At 65.2% G+C, this 14815-nt stretch overlaps 1 protein-coding gene across 12 annotated transcripts in view; it reads left to right on the forward strand.

Annotated features, from left to right (window-relative positions):
- VAV2 (vav guanine nucleotide exchange factor 2) overlaps window positions 1-14815 on the forward strand; it is a 169722-nt gene that overhangs the window by 129918 nt on the left and 24989 nt on the right. For 6 of the 12 annotated variants that reach the window (XM_045043733.1, XM_045043738.1, XM_045043735.1 and 3 more), the window contains 7 exons: window positions 584-682; window positions 2647-2715; window positions 4314-4414; window positions 11263-11418; window positions 11818-11917; window positions 12887-12982; window positions 13639-13707. In XM_045043733.1, coding sequence (XP_044899668.1) covers window positions 584-682; window positions 2647-2715; window positions 4314-4414; window positions 11263-11418; window positions 11818-11917; window positions 12887-12982; window positions 13639-13707 — 690 coding nt within the window. The remainder of the gene's footprint in view (window positions 1-583; window positions 683-2646; window positions 2716-4313; window positions 4415-11262; window positions 11419-11817; window positions 11918-12886; window positions 12983-13638; window positions 13708-14815) is intronic. The other 6 variants (XM_023242972.2, XM_023242976.2, XM_023242978.2 and 3 more) reach the window with 2 other exon arrangements.

A 14815-nucleotide genomic window follows, 5' to 3' on the forward strand; every position in this document is an offset into this window, starting at 1 on the left:
CGGTCTCCTGGTCAATCCCGCCTCTGGCCACATCCCCCCCCCCCCCACAGGAGCTGGGGAGCAGGCTCTGCCCCGAAGCGTGTCCCCAGTGACGCCTGCAATGAGCTATTTATTCCCTCAGGACCCCGAGTGGAGGCCAGGGGACACTGGGAAGGCCCAGGCCTGCAGGGCATTGGCATCTTTGTCAGAGGCCCTCGCAGGTCGCTTAGCTGGTGGGCATGGGTCCTCGGAGCTGGTCAGAGCCTTTCCCTGTGCACAGAGTGGGTGCTTTAAGCCATGCCATACCTGCTGTATATGCTGGGGGGGCTGGAGCGTGCTTGGTCTGCTAGGATTCACAGAGAGCAGCAGGAGCCCAGACTCTACAAGGCCCTGTGCCTTCCTCGAGCTGTCGCCAGCCCCCAGGCACATGCCCATCCCTTCCCTGTGCCTCAGTTTCCCCATCTGCAAACAGGAGGGGAAGGGCTCGGGCCCCCTTCTGCCTCCTGTCCGGCCCCTCCGTTTCCCACTTGGCGGCCAGGCCTCGGCGGTCTGCAGGCGGTGGGCCCGGCGGGAACCTGGCTCACGTCTTGTGTCCTTCCTTTAGAAGATGGGCATGTCCGAGGACGACAAGAGAAACTGCTGCCTGCTGGAGATTCAGGAGACCGAGGCCAAGTACTACCGGACCCTGGAGGACATTGAGAAGGTGGGTGTGGGCCTTGGTGCCGTCCTGGGACCGCCGGTCCCCTGGGGCGGTGCTGTCCCCAGGCAGGGACGCAGGGCAGCAGTGACAGGTGCAGAGCCTTCGTGGCCCTCTCGGCTTTGCCGTCAGGCACCCCTCGGCCTCTGCTCCCCACACAGGCCAGCGTCCTCGTCAGCTGTCACCCTCGTCCCTGATCCCACCTCCCACCCCTCGGCCCTGGACCACCCCGAACTGGTCTCTGCTGCTCTTTCTGGCCTAAACTGGGTATCGTTACAGCGTCTGTTCCCGATTGCACTGGGCTAACCTCCTTCTGTGTACTCTTTCATGCAGACTCAACGCTAGGTTAAGTGCTTTCTGTGTTCCTTCTCACCCAAGACATTCTCTGTGAGATCCCACTCTGTGAGCTGGGATCACAGCAAGGCCACCCCATAGATGGCTGTGCGTGTCCTGCCTCTGGGGCATGGTCAGGCGCACTGATGGGAGCCTGCAGAGCCCCCCTGGCGCACCCTGTGCTCCCCTGAATGGCTGGTCAGTCCTCTCTCCCTGGCTGGCCCCCTGAGCTCCCAGAGGACCACGGATGGGCCTCCTCCTCCCCCCCGCCCTGCTCTGGCCTCCCGTGCACGCTGGCTCAGTGACATTTCCCTGTCGCTTGAAGGTCCTTGTTGCCAGCTGCTGGTGCTTACTGGGTGAACATCCAACATTGTTTAAGGGTCCTCTGTGGCTCTTTGCTTGCAGCGTAGGGCAAGTGTGGCCATGACGGCGGGGCCTCCAGCCGGGAGTCCTGCGATGCCCCTTGGCCCCAGGCCCCTGCCTCCAGCCTCAGCCAGGCCTGTGTGCCCGCCCTCCCACCCCACTGGCCACTGGCCTTGCTGCAAACACACCAGCCCCATCCCTGCTGCACGCCCTGGCCCCCACTCTCCATCGGCCCCTCCCCGGGCAGTCTACTCCTCCCGCCAGTCCCAGCTCCCAGGCCAGCTCCCTCCGGGGCCCTGCAGACCTCTGCAGTCCCTCCGCACCGCCCAAGTCCTAAGCTGCGGCCGTCTGTCTCGACCCTGGGACGTGGCCAGCCTTCGAGGGCAGGTGCTGCTGATCCCAGGCGTGATGCACATAGCGGGTTAAGCAGGGAGTGTGCTTGGCCAGGGCACGCGGTGTGCTGAGCACTTGGGGGGACAGTCACATTTTAATCTTCCCCTAGCCATCGAGGTCATTGTTGCTACCCCCACGTCCCACGCGAGAAAACCGAGTGCTAGCCCGTCCTCGGCACAGGGAGGAGGCTTGTGCACTTGGATGGTTCTCTCCTGCTCTGCACGGCGGCCGAGGAGGAGCCCAAGGGGCCAGGACCCCATGGGGAGAAAAGTGGCAGGTCCTGCGCCACAGGGCCTCTTGGGCACCACCTGACGGTCTCCCCTGTGCGCATCTCCTCGGAGGCCAGGCCCGGAGGACTCCGGAGCACCACTCCCTGCCCCGGCGGGGCTTCCGGGTCAGGGAGTATCTCTTTTGATGGCAGGTTTAGGGCCGTACCTAGGCTCAGGTGGGAAGTGTGGCCCTGTCACTGTCCAGAGGTGTACCCACGGGTGATGCCCTCACCTCTCTGGCCTCCGTTCCCGGAAATGTCTCGAACAGCGGTAGCATCTCCCACCCCGGGTTGCAGCAGGGTTCAAGTCCCATCTGCTGGATGCCTCGGAGCTTTGCCCGTGTGGTGGGCATGGGTGCTTAGGCCAATCCCGCCCGCCCCTGCACATTCCCGTCCTGCCACCACCCTGCACGATGGAGCACACCCCCCCTAGGATGCACACATTCTTCAGCAATACTGCGCCAGGCCTGCATAACCGCCCCGCGGGGAACCCCCATCCCCTGGACCCTGGACCTTGGCGAGGTGGTCTGAGCCCCTCCCGTCGGTGGCTCTGGCCTCAAAGGGGGCTGGCCCCCTCCAGGCGAGCTGACGGCGATGGGCTTCTCTGTTCCAGAACTACATGGCCCCGCTGAGGCCGGTGCTGAGCCCGGCGGACATGACGGCCATCTTCATCAACCTGGAGGTAAGGGTCCGGGCCCGCGGCTCACCGTGTGCAGGCCCAGGTCTCCAACCGGCTCGGATGTCAGGCAGGCTCCAGCCCGACTGTCCCCACGGGTCCTGGAGAGCTGCGTCCCCGCCAGCTGCATGGTTGGTCGCAACTACGGGTGTTTTTAGGACAGATGCACAGGAGGGGAGTAGCCGCCCTGCCCTCCGGGAACTTTGGTGTTCGGAGGCCGGAGGACAGGGTTTCAGCAGGGTGGGGAGGGTTGGCATGAGGCCCCAGAAGCTACACGTGGGTGGGTTTCGTCCAGGAATGCCCAGTGGGTGCAGCATGCCAGCAGCTGGTGCAGCGGCTCCTGCCTGGCTCCCTCAGCCCCTTATCACCTCAAGAGGTGGGTGCTGGTCTCCTGGTTGAGGCTGAGCCAGACTCCAGACTCGGGAGGCTCTAGCTCCCTGTGCCCCCTGCTCAGAGTCTATCCTGCCTTGGGTGGTGGCCAGCACAAATGGCCATGGACAGAATGGGAGCCTGGATTGGGGACCATGGGGAGCCCTGGGGGGGGCAGGAGCCTGGATCAAGGGGCGTGGGGAGCCCCAGGGGGCCAGGAGCCTAGATCGGGGGCCATGGGGAGCCCTGGGGGGCCAGGAGCCTAGATCAGGGGCCGTGGGGAGCCCCGGGGTGCCGGGAACTTGGATCAGGGGCTGTGGCAGCCCTGAGAGGCCAAGAGCCTGGGTCGGGGGCTGTGGAGAGCCTCGGGGTGCCGGGAACCTGGATCGAGAGCCATGGGGAACCCTGGGGTGTTAGGAACTTGTATCAGGGGCCATGGGGAGCCCCAGGGGGCCAGGAGCCTAGATCGGGGGCCGTGGGGAGCCCCGGGGTGCCGGGAACTTGGATCGGGGGCTGTGGCAGCCCTGGGAGGCCAGGAGTCTGGATCGGGGCTGTGGAGAGCCTCGGGGTGCTGGGAACCTGGATTGGGGGCCATGGGGAACCCCAGGGTGTTAGGAACTTGTATCAGGGGCCATGGGGAGCCCCAGGGGGCCAGGAGCCTAGATCGGGGGCCGTGGGGAGCCCTGGGGTGCTGGGAACTTGGATCGGCGGCTGTGGCAGCCCTGGGAGGCCAGGAGCCTGGGTCGGGGGCTGTGGAGAGCCTCGGGGTGCCGGGAACCTGGATCGGGGGCCGTGGGGAGCCCCAGGGTGCTGAAAGCCTGGATCTGGGGCTGTGTGGAGCCCTGAGCTGTTGCCTGCCGGTCGCCCAGCTGCTCTGAAACGTGGACAGAGCACCTGTCCCCATGGAGGGACTCCATCCCGCAGAACCTAAGATCAGGGCAGAGAGCCCCTCTGTCCCTGCACACAGCAAGATAGTACAAGGATGCCGAGTGGGAACAGCCCCCCGGGGGGCCATCGCTGTCACTCTGGCACCAGGGCTTGTCCCCGGCGGGCCGCCCTGTGTCTGAGCCGGCTGAGAGGTCCCTTCAGACGTCTGGCACCACAGCACCTTCTAGTGTTTGCGTGGGGTGCAGGCCCAGCGCCCGGGCCTCTCTAAGTTCACCACGGCAGATGGGAACCGTTCTAGAGGGCGGCCTGGTGTGCCCGTTCACGCACCGATGGCTTTCTCTCCCCAGGACCTAATCAAAGTGCATCACAGCTTCCTGCGGGCCATTGACGTGTCCATGATGGCAGGGGGCAGCACTCTGGCCAAGGTCTTCCTGGACTTCAAGGAGAGGTGAGTGACAGGCCCGTCCCTCGCTGTCCGCGGGGCCTCGGGAGCGCCCGGGGCCTCCAGTTCCGGCCTGGGGACGGTCACAGGTGCCGGTACTCAGGTGGGAATCTCACGGCGAGGCCCTCGAGGCAGGTGGCTGTGCCCCCGTAAGCCCCTGTGAACCCCTGTCCTCGCTGGGACACGGAGAGAGCTGCCCACCCTTCCCGCCGTCACAGCCTGGAGGGGTGACCTTCCCCAGCAGGGCCTCCCGAGGACTCCACCAGCTCCCTCTGCCTCTGTGCCTGGGGGTCTTGGTGGCTGGAGGCCGTTCTCACCATCACGGTGCACCTGCTGCCTGCCAGGCCCCCCGGGGACCTGACACCTGAGAGACTCTGCCCCTCGAGCTGCACGGGTGGCGGGCGGCAGCTGAACGACAGGACCCGAACCGGCCCCCGCAGGTCCGAGGAAGGGGCTTCCGGGCTCTGGGTGCCCAGGGGTGAGGCCAGTTCCCCGCTTCCTCGACGGTGTGTGTCACGGGGCCGGGACTTCCTAATCTGTCCCCGAGGGACGCTGATGGTGTCTGTGCCACGTGGTGCCCCGAGGGTAAACTGAGGCCAGGCCCGTATCGCCGACGCGGCTTGTCTGTGGCCATTGAAGGGCTCCGGTGGCCGGGACCCGGCGGACAGGCGGGCGGGATGGCGGGGAGGCAGCAGCAGCTGTGGGCACGGGCACCCGGCCATCCTGGCCTCCGCCAGCCGCAGCCCCCAGCGTGGGGAGACGGGGCTCTGGACAGGCACGCGCAGGCCTGGGTCCTCCGATCGTGTGTCCGCGGCGTCGGGGCAAGTGCCCGTGAAGCCCGAGGGGGCAAAGATTCTGCCCGTCAGCCTCCGAGGCAGCGTCTCTCCTCCCCTTGGCGCCCACGGGGTCAGGCTGAGTCTAGACGCACAGACGGTGCCGGCCTCCCCACTGCCAGAAACATGCAGAATGTGGCTCCTCCCACCGTCCGGGCCCCTCGTCCGGAACCGGTATCGTCGGGGCAGGAGACTGGCAACTCATTAGAAACCAGCGCAGGAACCTTCTCGAAGAATTACGTGGCTGTCGGGAGGCCTCCATGAACCTGTTTGTTAAGCTTCTCTGCCTGTAAAACCCAGTGGATGGAAGAGTGTGGAGATGCCTTCCGTGCCCCGAATGTCCTGCTGGAGCCCGGCAGGGGAGGACTGGGATTCTGGAAGCTTCTGTGGCTCTGCCGTCCCAGCGAAGGTCTCAGACCCCGCCTTTCTTCCTGGAGCCCGGGCAGCGGCATCTTTAAAGCCGGGCACGAAACGAGATGATGCAAGGACTCAGCCAGATGCCCGGGGCTGCGGGAGCCCCAGAGGACTCTGTTCCAGTCTCTGAAGTCTCGGGAGGCCCATCGGGAGGCGGTGCCCTGGCTCCTGCCCCTCGGACTCTGGAGGAGGCGCCCCCAGCTTCTGTGTTCACGGCTCCTCTGCCGGCCTGTCGTCCGAGCCACCTGGGAGCTTGTTAAGAACGCCAATTCTGGGGTCCACTCTGCAGGGTCTGAGGGGGAGGCCCCAGGGCGGCTGGTGGGCACCCTGGGTCCACCTCGTCCTTATCTGCAGGGAGGTCCCCTGCAGCACCTGCCGGGTGACGCTCAGCTCAGCTCACGTGTCCTCCTGGCCAGGCGGCCCATCCCAGGGCTGGATTCCGGGGCCTCTACGAGCCCCTGAAGCGGCTTCCCCTGCGTGCTCTGTGGCTCCGGGCAGGGGGCTCTCTCCCCTCCGCACGGGCAGGGATCCCTGAGCCCACTTTCTAGGGGCCATGGGTGGGGCCCCAGGCAGGCACGAGGGAGCAGGCAGTGCCTGAGGACAGGTGGCAGATGTGGCCAGAGGGCGGGTGCGCTTCCTCCAGGCACTGGCTGATGAGGGCATGCTGGCAGGCCCCGGGGTGGGGGACAGGCGGCTCCCTTACCCGCCCCCTGCCCCCAGCAATGCTTTCTTCTCACCTGGCTACAAGCCTGTGTGCCGGGGAAGCCAACTCAGACCCGACCCTCATCCTCACGGGTGGGGGGGGAGGCCACGGACCTGCTGGACCAGGCCTCTGAGGCCTGTGGAGCCACCCCCAGGCCGAGTGGCCAAGGGACAGACCGCCCTTCCCCAGGACCCCCCTCCGGCCCAAGAGTTTGCCCTTTACAAGGCTGCCGTCCTCTGTGCTCAGCTTGGGGCCCCACAGGGCTCTCGGGCCTTGCGTCTGCCGGGATGACCGTTGTTTCTACGGCCAGAGCGGCCGCGGGGACTGGATCGTGTTCCGGCACCGGGAGCTCGGCAGATGGGCTCTCTGTCGCCGCCCGGCAAGGCTTTGGAGGCCAGGCCCCGGCGTCTGGGTGGTCTGGGGAGGGGGCTGGCTGCGTCTCACCAGAGCTTGTTTTCCGGCCCTCGTGATCTGTCCCGGCGTCCATCTTTCCTGCCCCTTCGCCTCCTCGTCTCTGAGTCGACACCTGAGGTCCTGACGTGCGATTCGGCGAGCATTTAGAGAGTGCCTGCTGTGTCCCAGACAGGACCGGCTCTGCTCTCACTGGGCGGGGAGGTCAGGAAGCAAGTTCACAGGCAGAGGACTCGAGAGCACGGGGAAAGGGAGAGGGTGGGGGCGGTAGGGGCTCGTGGCAGAGGAGGGGGCGCTGAGGACCTGGGCGAGAGCCCACCACCCCTGAGGTGGAGGCAGGGTGGGGGCAAAGCCGCAGGGAAGGCTCCGGGAGAGGCAGGAGCGGGACTGTTTGGGACCTGGCAGAGGCCAGAGGAGCGGGACTGAAGTGAGCAAAGCAGAGACTGTCCAAGGAGTGACTTGTGGCTTCTGCAAGAGCCTAGAAGATCAAGGTAGGGATTTAGGAAGAAGCCCCTGAGGAATTTTAGTGGCAAGATCCTGGCAGCTCATCACGGATAAGGGATGGACTAGCGTCCAAAGTGGCAGAGGACAATCCCCTCCCTCTTTTTGGAGCGAATACATCTGTTCATACAGCCTTAGTCCTCAGACAAAGCAGATGTTCCTCTTAGCCTTGCCTTGTGGACCTGAGGGGACAAGTCCCACACGGCGGGACCTGGGCCTTGGGAAGGGTTTGCATTTTGCAGATGCGGATGGAACAGAGAGCCACATGGTTTATCTGTGGCTGGGGGTGGCCAAGCCAGGTCAGTGGGGCGGGACTACAAAGGGAACCGGCCACAGCGAGTTCGTGTCCCGGAGAGAAGGCGAGGGTCTGGCTCTTAGGAGGAACTCTCTGGAGCTTTTTGCACAAGTGCTTTTCGAAGGAGCAGCCGTCAGAGTAAGACTGACAGCATCTCCACCCGCCCAGACCCGTGGGCGCTTCGAGAGAAAGGCTGGGCCGGAGGCGGGCGCTTTGCACTCTGCGGTTTCTGGCTGCTCAGGGTGTTGGGCCGGGTCGCGCCGCTCTCTGGCTGTGGTTCCCGCCGCAGGCCTGGGTCTCGGGAGGCTGGGTGGCTCCTGTCAGTCTGTCAGCGCTTGCAGGGAGGGAGCCCGCCCAGGGCCGAGCTCCTCGAGGCCCCGCGGCAGGGCTGCCTGGGACCCTCTGACCCCGAGAGGCCTTTGCCCGCCTCCTGATCCTCCTTTCCCGGGCGGGGAGGTTGAGGGCGGGAGAGCATTGGCCACCACCTGGCCGTGGTCCCGACTCGTGCCTGTGTCTCCGGGAGTGCCACCTGTGTCCGGGACCTGCTCTGGCCTTGTCCCTGGGCACTGCGTCCCTTGGGGTTCTGTGACAAGGGACGGAGTGACGCGGTCACCCGGGGGGCAGGTGAGGGTCCCCCTGATAGATGCATCTACTCCCCCTCCGTAGCGGGGTCCGAGTTGCACGTTCAGGAAGTTACGTGACGTAGCCCTCGAACAGAGAGACCCCAGCTCGTGTCAGATACCTACCGACCGGCGTGTGAGGCGCCCATGCGCCGCGTCGGCGGGGAAAGAAGGCAGCACCGAGGCAGCGACGCCAGCCGCACACCGTTGGGGTGTCCTCTCCGACAGGGTGGTGAGCGTCTGCACCCCGGCAGTCTCCCACCGGGCCACGGGGCGCCGGTGGCCGAGGCCGGCTGCTGTTTCCAGGGGGCCCCACGGAGCCCCTGAACCATGAACGAAGCCCCCGTGTGCGTGTTGCGTGACTTCCAAGCGTCGGATGGTTTTTCTCAGCAGCAGAGAGATGCTCGTGGTTAAAAGGAAGGCCTGTCCGCTTTCACTTCCTTAAGTGACTTCCTTCTGTAGGCTCAGAGCGTAAGGTCCGCGGCCCACGCCGCCCGGCACGGGGCAGGGCATAGACGCAGGCCAGAGATCTGAGTGCGTGTGGGGCGGAAATGGACTCTCGCAGTTCCACGGGCCCCAAATCCAGATGTGCGCGGGCGGCGCTCCCTCCGGAGGCTCTGGGGGGCGGGGCCTTCCCCCCCTTCCAGCTGCTGGCGGCCCTGGGTGTCCCTTGGCCTGGGGCCTGCCCCTCCAGTCTCTGCTCTGTCCTCATGCGGCTTCTGGCCTATGAGGCCTCTTCTCTTCTCTCTGACAAGGACACTCTCAGCGGGTTCGGGGCCCACCCGAATCTGACGTGCTGTCTTCTCCGTCCTTGCCGTAACCGCAAAGACCCGATTTCCAAATGCGCTCGCTTTCTGAGGCTCCAGGGCGCCTGCGTTTCGGGGTCACTCTTCAGCCCGACACGCCATCTCTAGTCGGTCAGCCGGGCCCGCCTGCGGCTCCCTTCCCATCCCAGGCCGCCCACCGGGTCGGCGGAGGTGAACGAGGGCACAGCCCCGGGGTAGCCTGGGACTCCAGGATGGGGGCCTGGAAGACTGGTCTGGGGGCCTCATGGATGCACTTTGGGGTCTTGCTGGGCACCTTGAGAAGTCACGTCGCCTCTCAGAGCCTCAGGGCCGCTGTCTTACAAGTGGTGTTTCACGAGGACAGCTGAGCTCGGGTGTCAGTGCCTCCCGTGGCCCGGCCTCTTTAGGTCCTTAAAGCTTTGCTCTCTTCCCTGCAGTGGCTCCCCTGCCCCCCCGGAATCGGCTGCAGCTGCTGCACTGCCTGTGGTCAGGCCCCTCGCAGCCAGGCGTAAGGCCTCTGGGCAGGCCAGGCCCCTGGGCTCAATGCTGCGGTGTGGGGACAAATGAGACCCGTCTCTGGAGCTCAGAGCCGGTGCAGAGGGTAGATTCTCACTCGCCTTTGGACAGGCCTCTACCCAGAGGCTCCCTACCTGTCTCCTTGCTTTTCTGTCTCACCTCCCTGGACCCGGGGACAGGGTTGGGAGGGGAAAGGTCGCAGAGCTGGAAATGATGGGGCGGGGTTTTGAGGGATGAGTAGAAGTTCACTGGCTGGAGGAGGCTGGAGGAAGTGCAGCGTGCGGTCTGGGGATGGGAGGCGTGCTGTGAAAGCAGGGTTGGGACCCGCTCTGTCCACAACCTTGGGCCGGGATGAGCCCGGGGAGTTCTGAAGTTAAGGAGGGGAACCCATAGGGCTGGCTTGGCCCACCCAGAGCTGTGAGCACCCGGTGCTTAGGAGAGGCGGCTTCACTGCCCACACAGACTTCCCTCCACGGGGGCAGCTGGGCCGTTGCCAGGTCTGCTTGCTCATTTAAAACAATCTGGCAGAAACCTTGGAGTCTCTAGCCCCCCCCCCCCCCCCACTTCCAGAAATGATGCGTTTTAATCAACTTTTATGCTAGAATTCTCGATTCGATAACCGGCTCATTTAAGTGGAAACCAGGGCTCAGGTTCTCATCCTAAGCCATGTCCGGTCAGCGTGTCCCAGGGCACAGCCAGGGCCGGGTGCTCTGCGGGGCTGCGGACACGGGTCCCGGCCGTGGGGCATTCTCCTTTACAGTGGCCGGGAAGGTGAGCTCCCGTGCGAGGTCCAGGACTGGATCGGCCTCTCACTAGAGTCGCGGAGTCTCAGTCTGTCGATGCCGGAAGCTTCCCTGCAGGCTGGCGCCGGCCAAAGTTCTCAGGGCGGCTTGAGAATGTGGCTGCAGCTTGGCCGAGCGTCTGCGCCCTGGAGCCTGCGAGCACGGGCCGGCACGGCACAGCCCAGACGCCCGTCGGGGGCCGGGAGACGCTGCCCACCTCGGGGCCGCTCCGGGATCACGGTTCGCCGGGTTGGAAACGTGCTCCGGGCACGCAGCCTTGCCCTTCCAGAGCTGGGAGGAATGTGGGTGTCGTCTGTCCCCCAGCCCCTCCGGCCCCACAGCGGGAGCCTGGGGAGCCCCCCAGACCGGGATGCTTCTTCTCAAAGTACCAGCCGACAACGGGCCCAGCTGCCGGCCCTGAGCGCCCGGCCGGGGGCCCCGCGGTGGAGCAGTGTCCTCGGTGGACAGGCCCGTGTGTCCCAGCGTGTCTTGACGTGTCCCAGAGACTGCCCCCAGCTTCCAGAGCCCGGCCAGGAGGGGCCTCCAGCCGTTTGCTGTGACACAGAATCTCTGGCACCTGGCAGGGCGTCGCTGGAGGGCGGGGCCATCACCCCTAATCAGCTGGTGACCTTGTAGCGAGTTCACTGAGGCCTCGGTTTCCCTGCCTGAGGAGTGGGGCTCACTGCTCCTCCCTGTACAAGTGGGTGAAGGGGTCCCGATGTTGTGCGTGTAGCACCGGGCAGGAGTGGCCGTCATTGCTTGTCACAACCAGCGTCGTCACCTGTGTGGTGCTCCCGGGGCCGAGCCCATAGTCGGGTGACAAGGCTTTCGGAGATGGAAGTTTCGGGCCGGTAGCCCAAGGCCCAGAGAGTGCCGGGGGCTCCGGTCTGTGAAGTGGGGGGGCGGTCGTGGTGTTGGAGGGTGTTCGGGGGGAGGAGAGGGCCCGAGGCTCCTCCCAGCATCCCGAGGCGCGGCGGCCATGCCCATTTTCCAGGCGTTTGGGGCTGACGCCACTCTGCCCTGAGAGAGGGAGTGCCAAGACCCCGGCGGAGAGCGTCGGCGTCACACGGAAGCAACAAGGGTTGACCTCAGGGGCCACCACCCCGGGCAGGTGCACAGCCAGGATGGACCTCCGTGCTCAGACCTACAGGCAGGAGGAGTCTGAGCCTTCCTGGGGTCCCCCAGCCCTGGGCGGGGGGGAGGCAGGGGGCTTCTCTCCTGTCTGACTTTGGCCTTTCCGGGGGCAGGATTGGGGTGGCAGTGAGAACCACAGAAGGGGGCTTCCTTGGGTTCAGAGAGCGTGGGGGAGCCCCCTGTCCGCAGCGTCTTGGCAGCCCCCTGGCCTGGCAGCATTTCGGGAGGGGGAGGGGGAAGAGGCAGCCACATGGGAAGAACGGAACCTCGAAGCAGGTTACCGAGTGAGGAGCTGCCTCGTGGGGGTGGGGACGGGTCTGCCGATCCCCTGCTGTGCCTTCCGCGGGGATCTAAACCCAGGCCCCGGAGCCGCAGCGTGTCACTAACTGTGCACGTATGTGTGTTCACTGCCCAGGCTCCTGATCTACGGGGAATATTGCAGCCACATGGAGCACGCCCAGAACACGCTGAACCAGCTCCTCGCCAGCCGGGAGGACTTCCGACAGAAGGTCGAGGTAATGGGGGCTTGGCGGTTGGCCCCCCCGCTGTCCCTGCGTCTCCAAGGCTGCAGCTCACCGGCCCCTCGCTTGCCTGTTTTGCGGGAAGGTGGACGTGAGGGCACTGGCGGGATGGTAGTTGTAGATGTTTTTCTCGGTGATTGTTTTTCCTCGGCATTTTGCTGGGGTGGGGAGGGCAGGGGGAGGTGCAGCAGAGGCAGACCCCCGGGGCCCGATCCGGCTCGGCGAGGGGCTGTGACTGAGCCCCTGTGCTGGCCTATGCAGACCCCTCGGGGACCCCAGGTGACAGACGTTTGCTGAAAGCCAAGGAGACCCCCTCTCTCGTCACCTGTCCCCACTCCCCGCCCAGGCTCAGGGCCAGTCTCTGGCACTTGTCCACTTTCCCTCGTGAGCCCCTCTCCAGGCCCCCTCCCCCTCCCCCTTGTCAGGGGCCCCTGAGCTGCTCCCCGAGGCTGGGGGTCCTGTGGTATATTTGGCCAGTCAAACCCTTTCCAGAGTGAATCCTGGCTCAGGGTCCCTTTGCTGTAGCGACACTGGGAAGGACGTCCCTTGGAGACGCATAGTGCCCCTGTGTGTCCGGGAAACCGGTGGGGAGCCCCTGGTTCCTGAGGGTGGCCCCGTGATGGTGTGAGCTGGCTTCCCTGGGGGTCTCGGGCAGACCCGGTCACCGCCGGGGTCGCTCAGAATCCCAGAGCCCTGGCGTGGCCACTGCAGATCCCTGAGGCTACAGAAAGGGGTGGGCCCCCCGCCTGCCTGCTGTGAGCCCCACCCCTCTGCACACACTTGACTTGGGAACGGGCTTTGGGAGACGCTGCCGGGCTGGGGACCCCGGCCAGGCCAGGACCAGACACTTGGCCCCAGTTCAGGGCTTAGTCTGCCCCCCACCGCGGCTGGGGGTGGGAGCGTTGGGATCGCGGTCCGGGCCAGGATATCGGTCATCTCCTCGCTGCTCCCCCCGATGCCCAGGAATGCACTCTGAAGGTCCAGGACGGGAAGTTTAAGCTTCAGGACCTGCTCGTGGTCCCCATGCAGAGGGTGCTCAAGTATCACCTGCTCCTGAAGGTGAGACGGTGTGCGAGCTCCGCGGCCACCCCTGGGGAGCGGGATTGGGGCCCGGTGGCCGGCAGGGGCGTCAATGGGGCCCGGGTGGGCCAGCGTCACGGAGAAGCCAGCAGGCAAATCTGTCCAGACGAGCCGTGCGGCTGTATTCGGAACGTTCATCACAGTAAACGTGCGAAGGGAAACTGGGATTGGAATCAGTAAGAGAACCGGGAAACTGAGACCAAAGAATGTCCTCGGACCAGGACTAGGAGATGGCCTGTCCTTGAGGCCTTGACCCAGGCTCTGAGCTTCCTGGTAGGCAGGAGAGCAGTGGAAATAGGAAGCCCTTGTGCACAGACTCGCCAGAGAGACTGGTTTCTGTGCCGTGTGAGGCTCTTCAGTGAATCAGCCAGTTACCCTGCGGCCTTAAAGTCCCTGCCATTCTGCATAAGATTTGGGGACCCCTCACCCTGAGGCAGTGTGTCAACCGGGAGGGGCCTTGCTGTCTGTCTGCTGCAGCCGAGCCAGGGCAGAGCCTGGGGCCGGGGGGGGGGGGGGGCGGCAGGGAGTCTGCCCCGAGGGTCTTGCTCTGTGCCCACACCCTGTGCCCGGTGGGAGCAGGGGCGGAGGCCGGCACCCCCGAGCGGTGACCCGTGACTCCTCTCCCACACGTCCAGGAACTCCTGAGCCACTCCGCGGATCGGCCCGAGAGGCAGCAGCTCAAAGAGGCACTGGAAGCCATGCAGGTGGGTGGGTAAACTGAGGCAGGAGAGGGGCCCGGCCAACCTGGGGCTGCAGGTACCCGGTCTGTGTCCTTTGACCGGAGTCGGGCTCACTCACAAGCCTTGTTCTGTGACCAGAGATGTGGCTTTTCCTGGAAAGACAAGAGGCAGAGCAGGGGCAGGGCGGTGGGTGGGACGCACCCATGGGCAGGGAGGGTGGGTAGAGGGAGCCTCAGGCCCTTGCCCCAAGTGTCCAGATCCCTAACCTTGTCCGGCCTGCGGTGCCTTCCCTGGGCCTGCCTTCCTCCTGCTTCCCGACCGTCCATCAGGGCTGTTGCCAGTGCCCAGGCACTGGACTCGGTCTGGGCCATCTGGCCTGGGCTGCCCACTGCCCAGTCCTGTGGCTTTTGCTTCTGAGACGCCCATTCCACCCAGCCACGCCTCCTCTCCCTTCCTGCTTATGTCCATTGGAAGCCTACTGTGCAGTAAGTCCCCGGAAGGAGAGCTCAGCTCATGCCACCCCCTTGCTCAAAAGCCTTCTATGGCTCCCCAGTGCCCACTGAGTCGGGCTCAGGCTCCACGTCCGGGCACACGGGCCTCCACAGACACGCATGCCTAGCTTTGCGGCTGTGTTTGCCACTAATGCCTGAAATTCCAGGTGAGCGTGGCCACTCCCAGGCCAAAATGACGTTCCCCATCATTTTCTATCTCTGTTGGCTCAGGCTGGACCTTCTCCTTGTCACCTGGCTATGGCCTGTACATCTTTAGTCTTTGCAAGGTGACATTTCCCAGAATGATTGCCCCCCCCCCCCGCACACGGTTCTGACCCCTGGGGATGGCTGTCACCCCTTTTGAGCCCGTTGCCCCCTGATCACGCTCATCTGGGTCCCCAGGCCGGGCACAATACCCAGCAGGGGATAGGTCCCCTCAGCACTGCGGCTGGCCAGGGTCGGGGGACAGTACCCCCAGCACCTCCCAGGGTGCACACCTGACCTCTGTCTCCTCTGGGCTTTGGGCTTCCTTTTGCCTTCTGTCTCCATCTGTGGCTTCTACCCCGTCCCCTGGCCCTTGGGTGGTCTGTGCTGGGGAGTGTCACTGATGAGCCAGGCCTATCCTGTAACGTTTCTGACTC

The sequence above is a fragment of the Felis catus genome, chromosome D4 (genome assembly GCF_018350175.1).
Source record: "Felis catus isolate Fca126 chromosome D4, F.catus_Fca126_mat1.0, whole genome shotgun sequence".
Lineage (NCBI taxonomy): Eukaryota > Metazoa > Chordata > Mammalia > Carnivora > Felidae > Felis > Felis catus.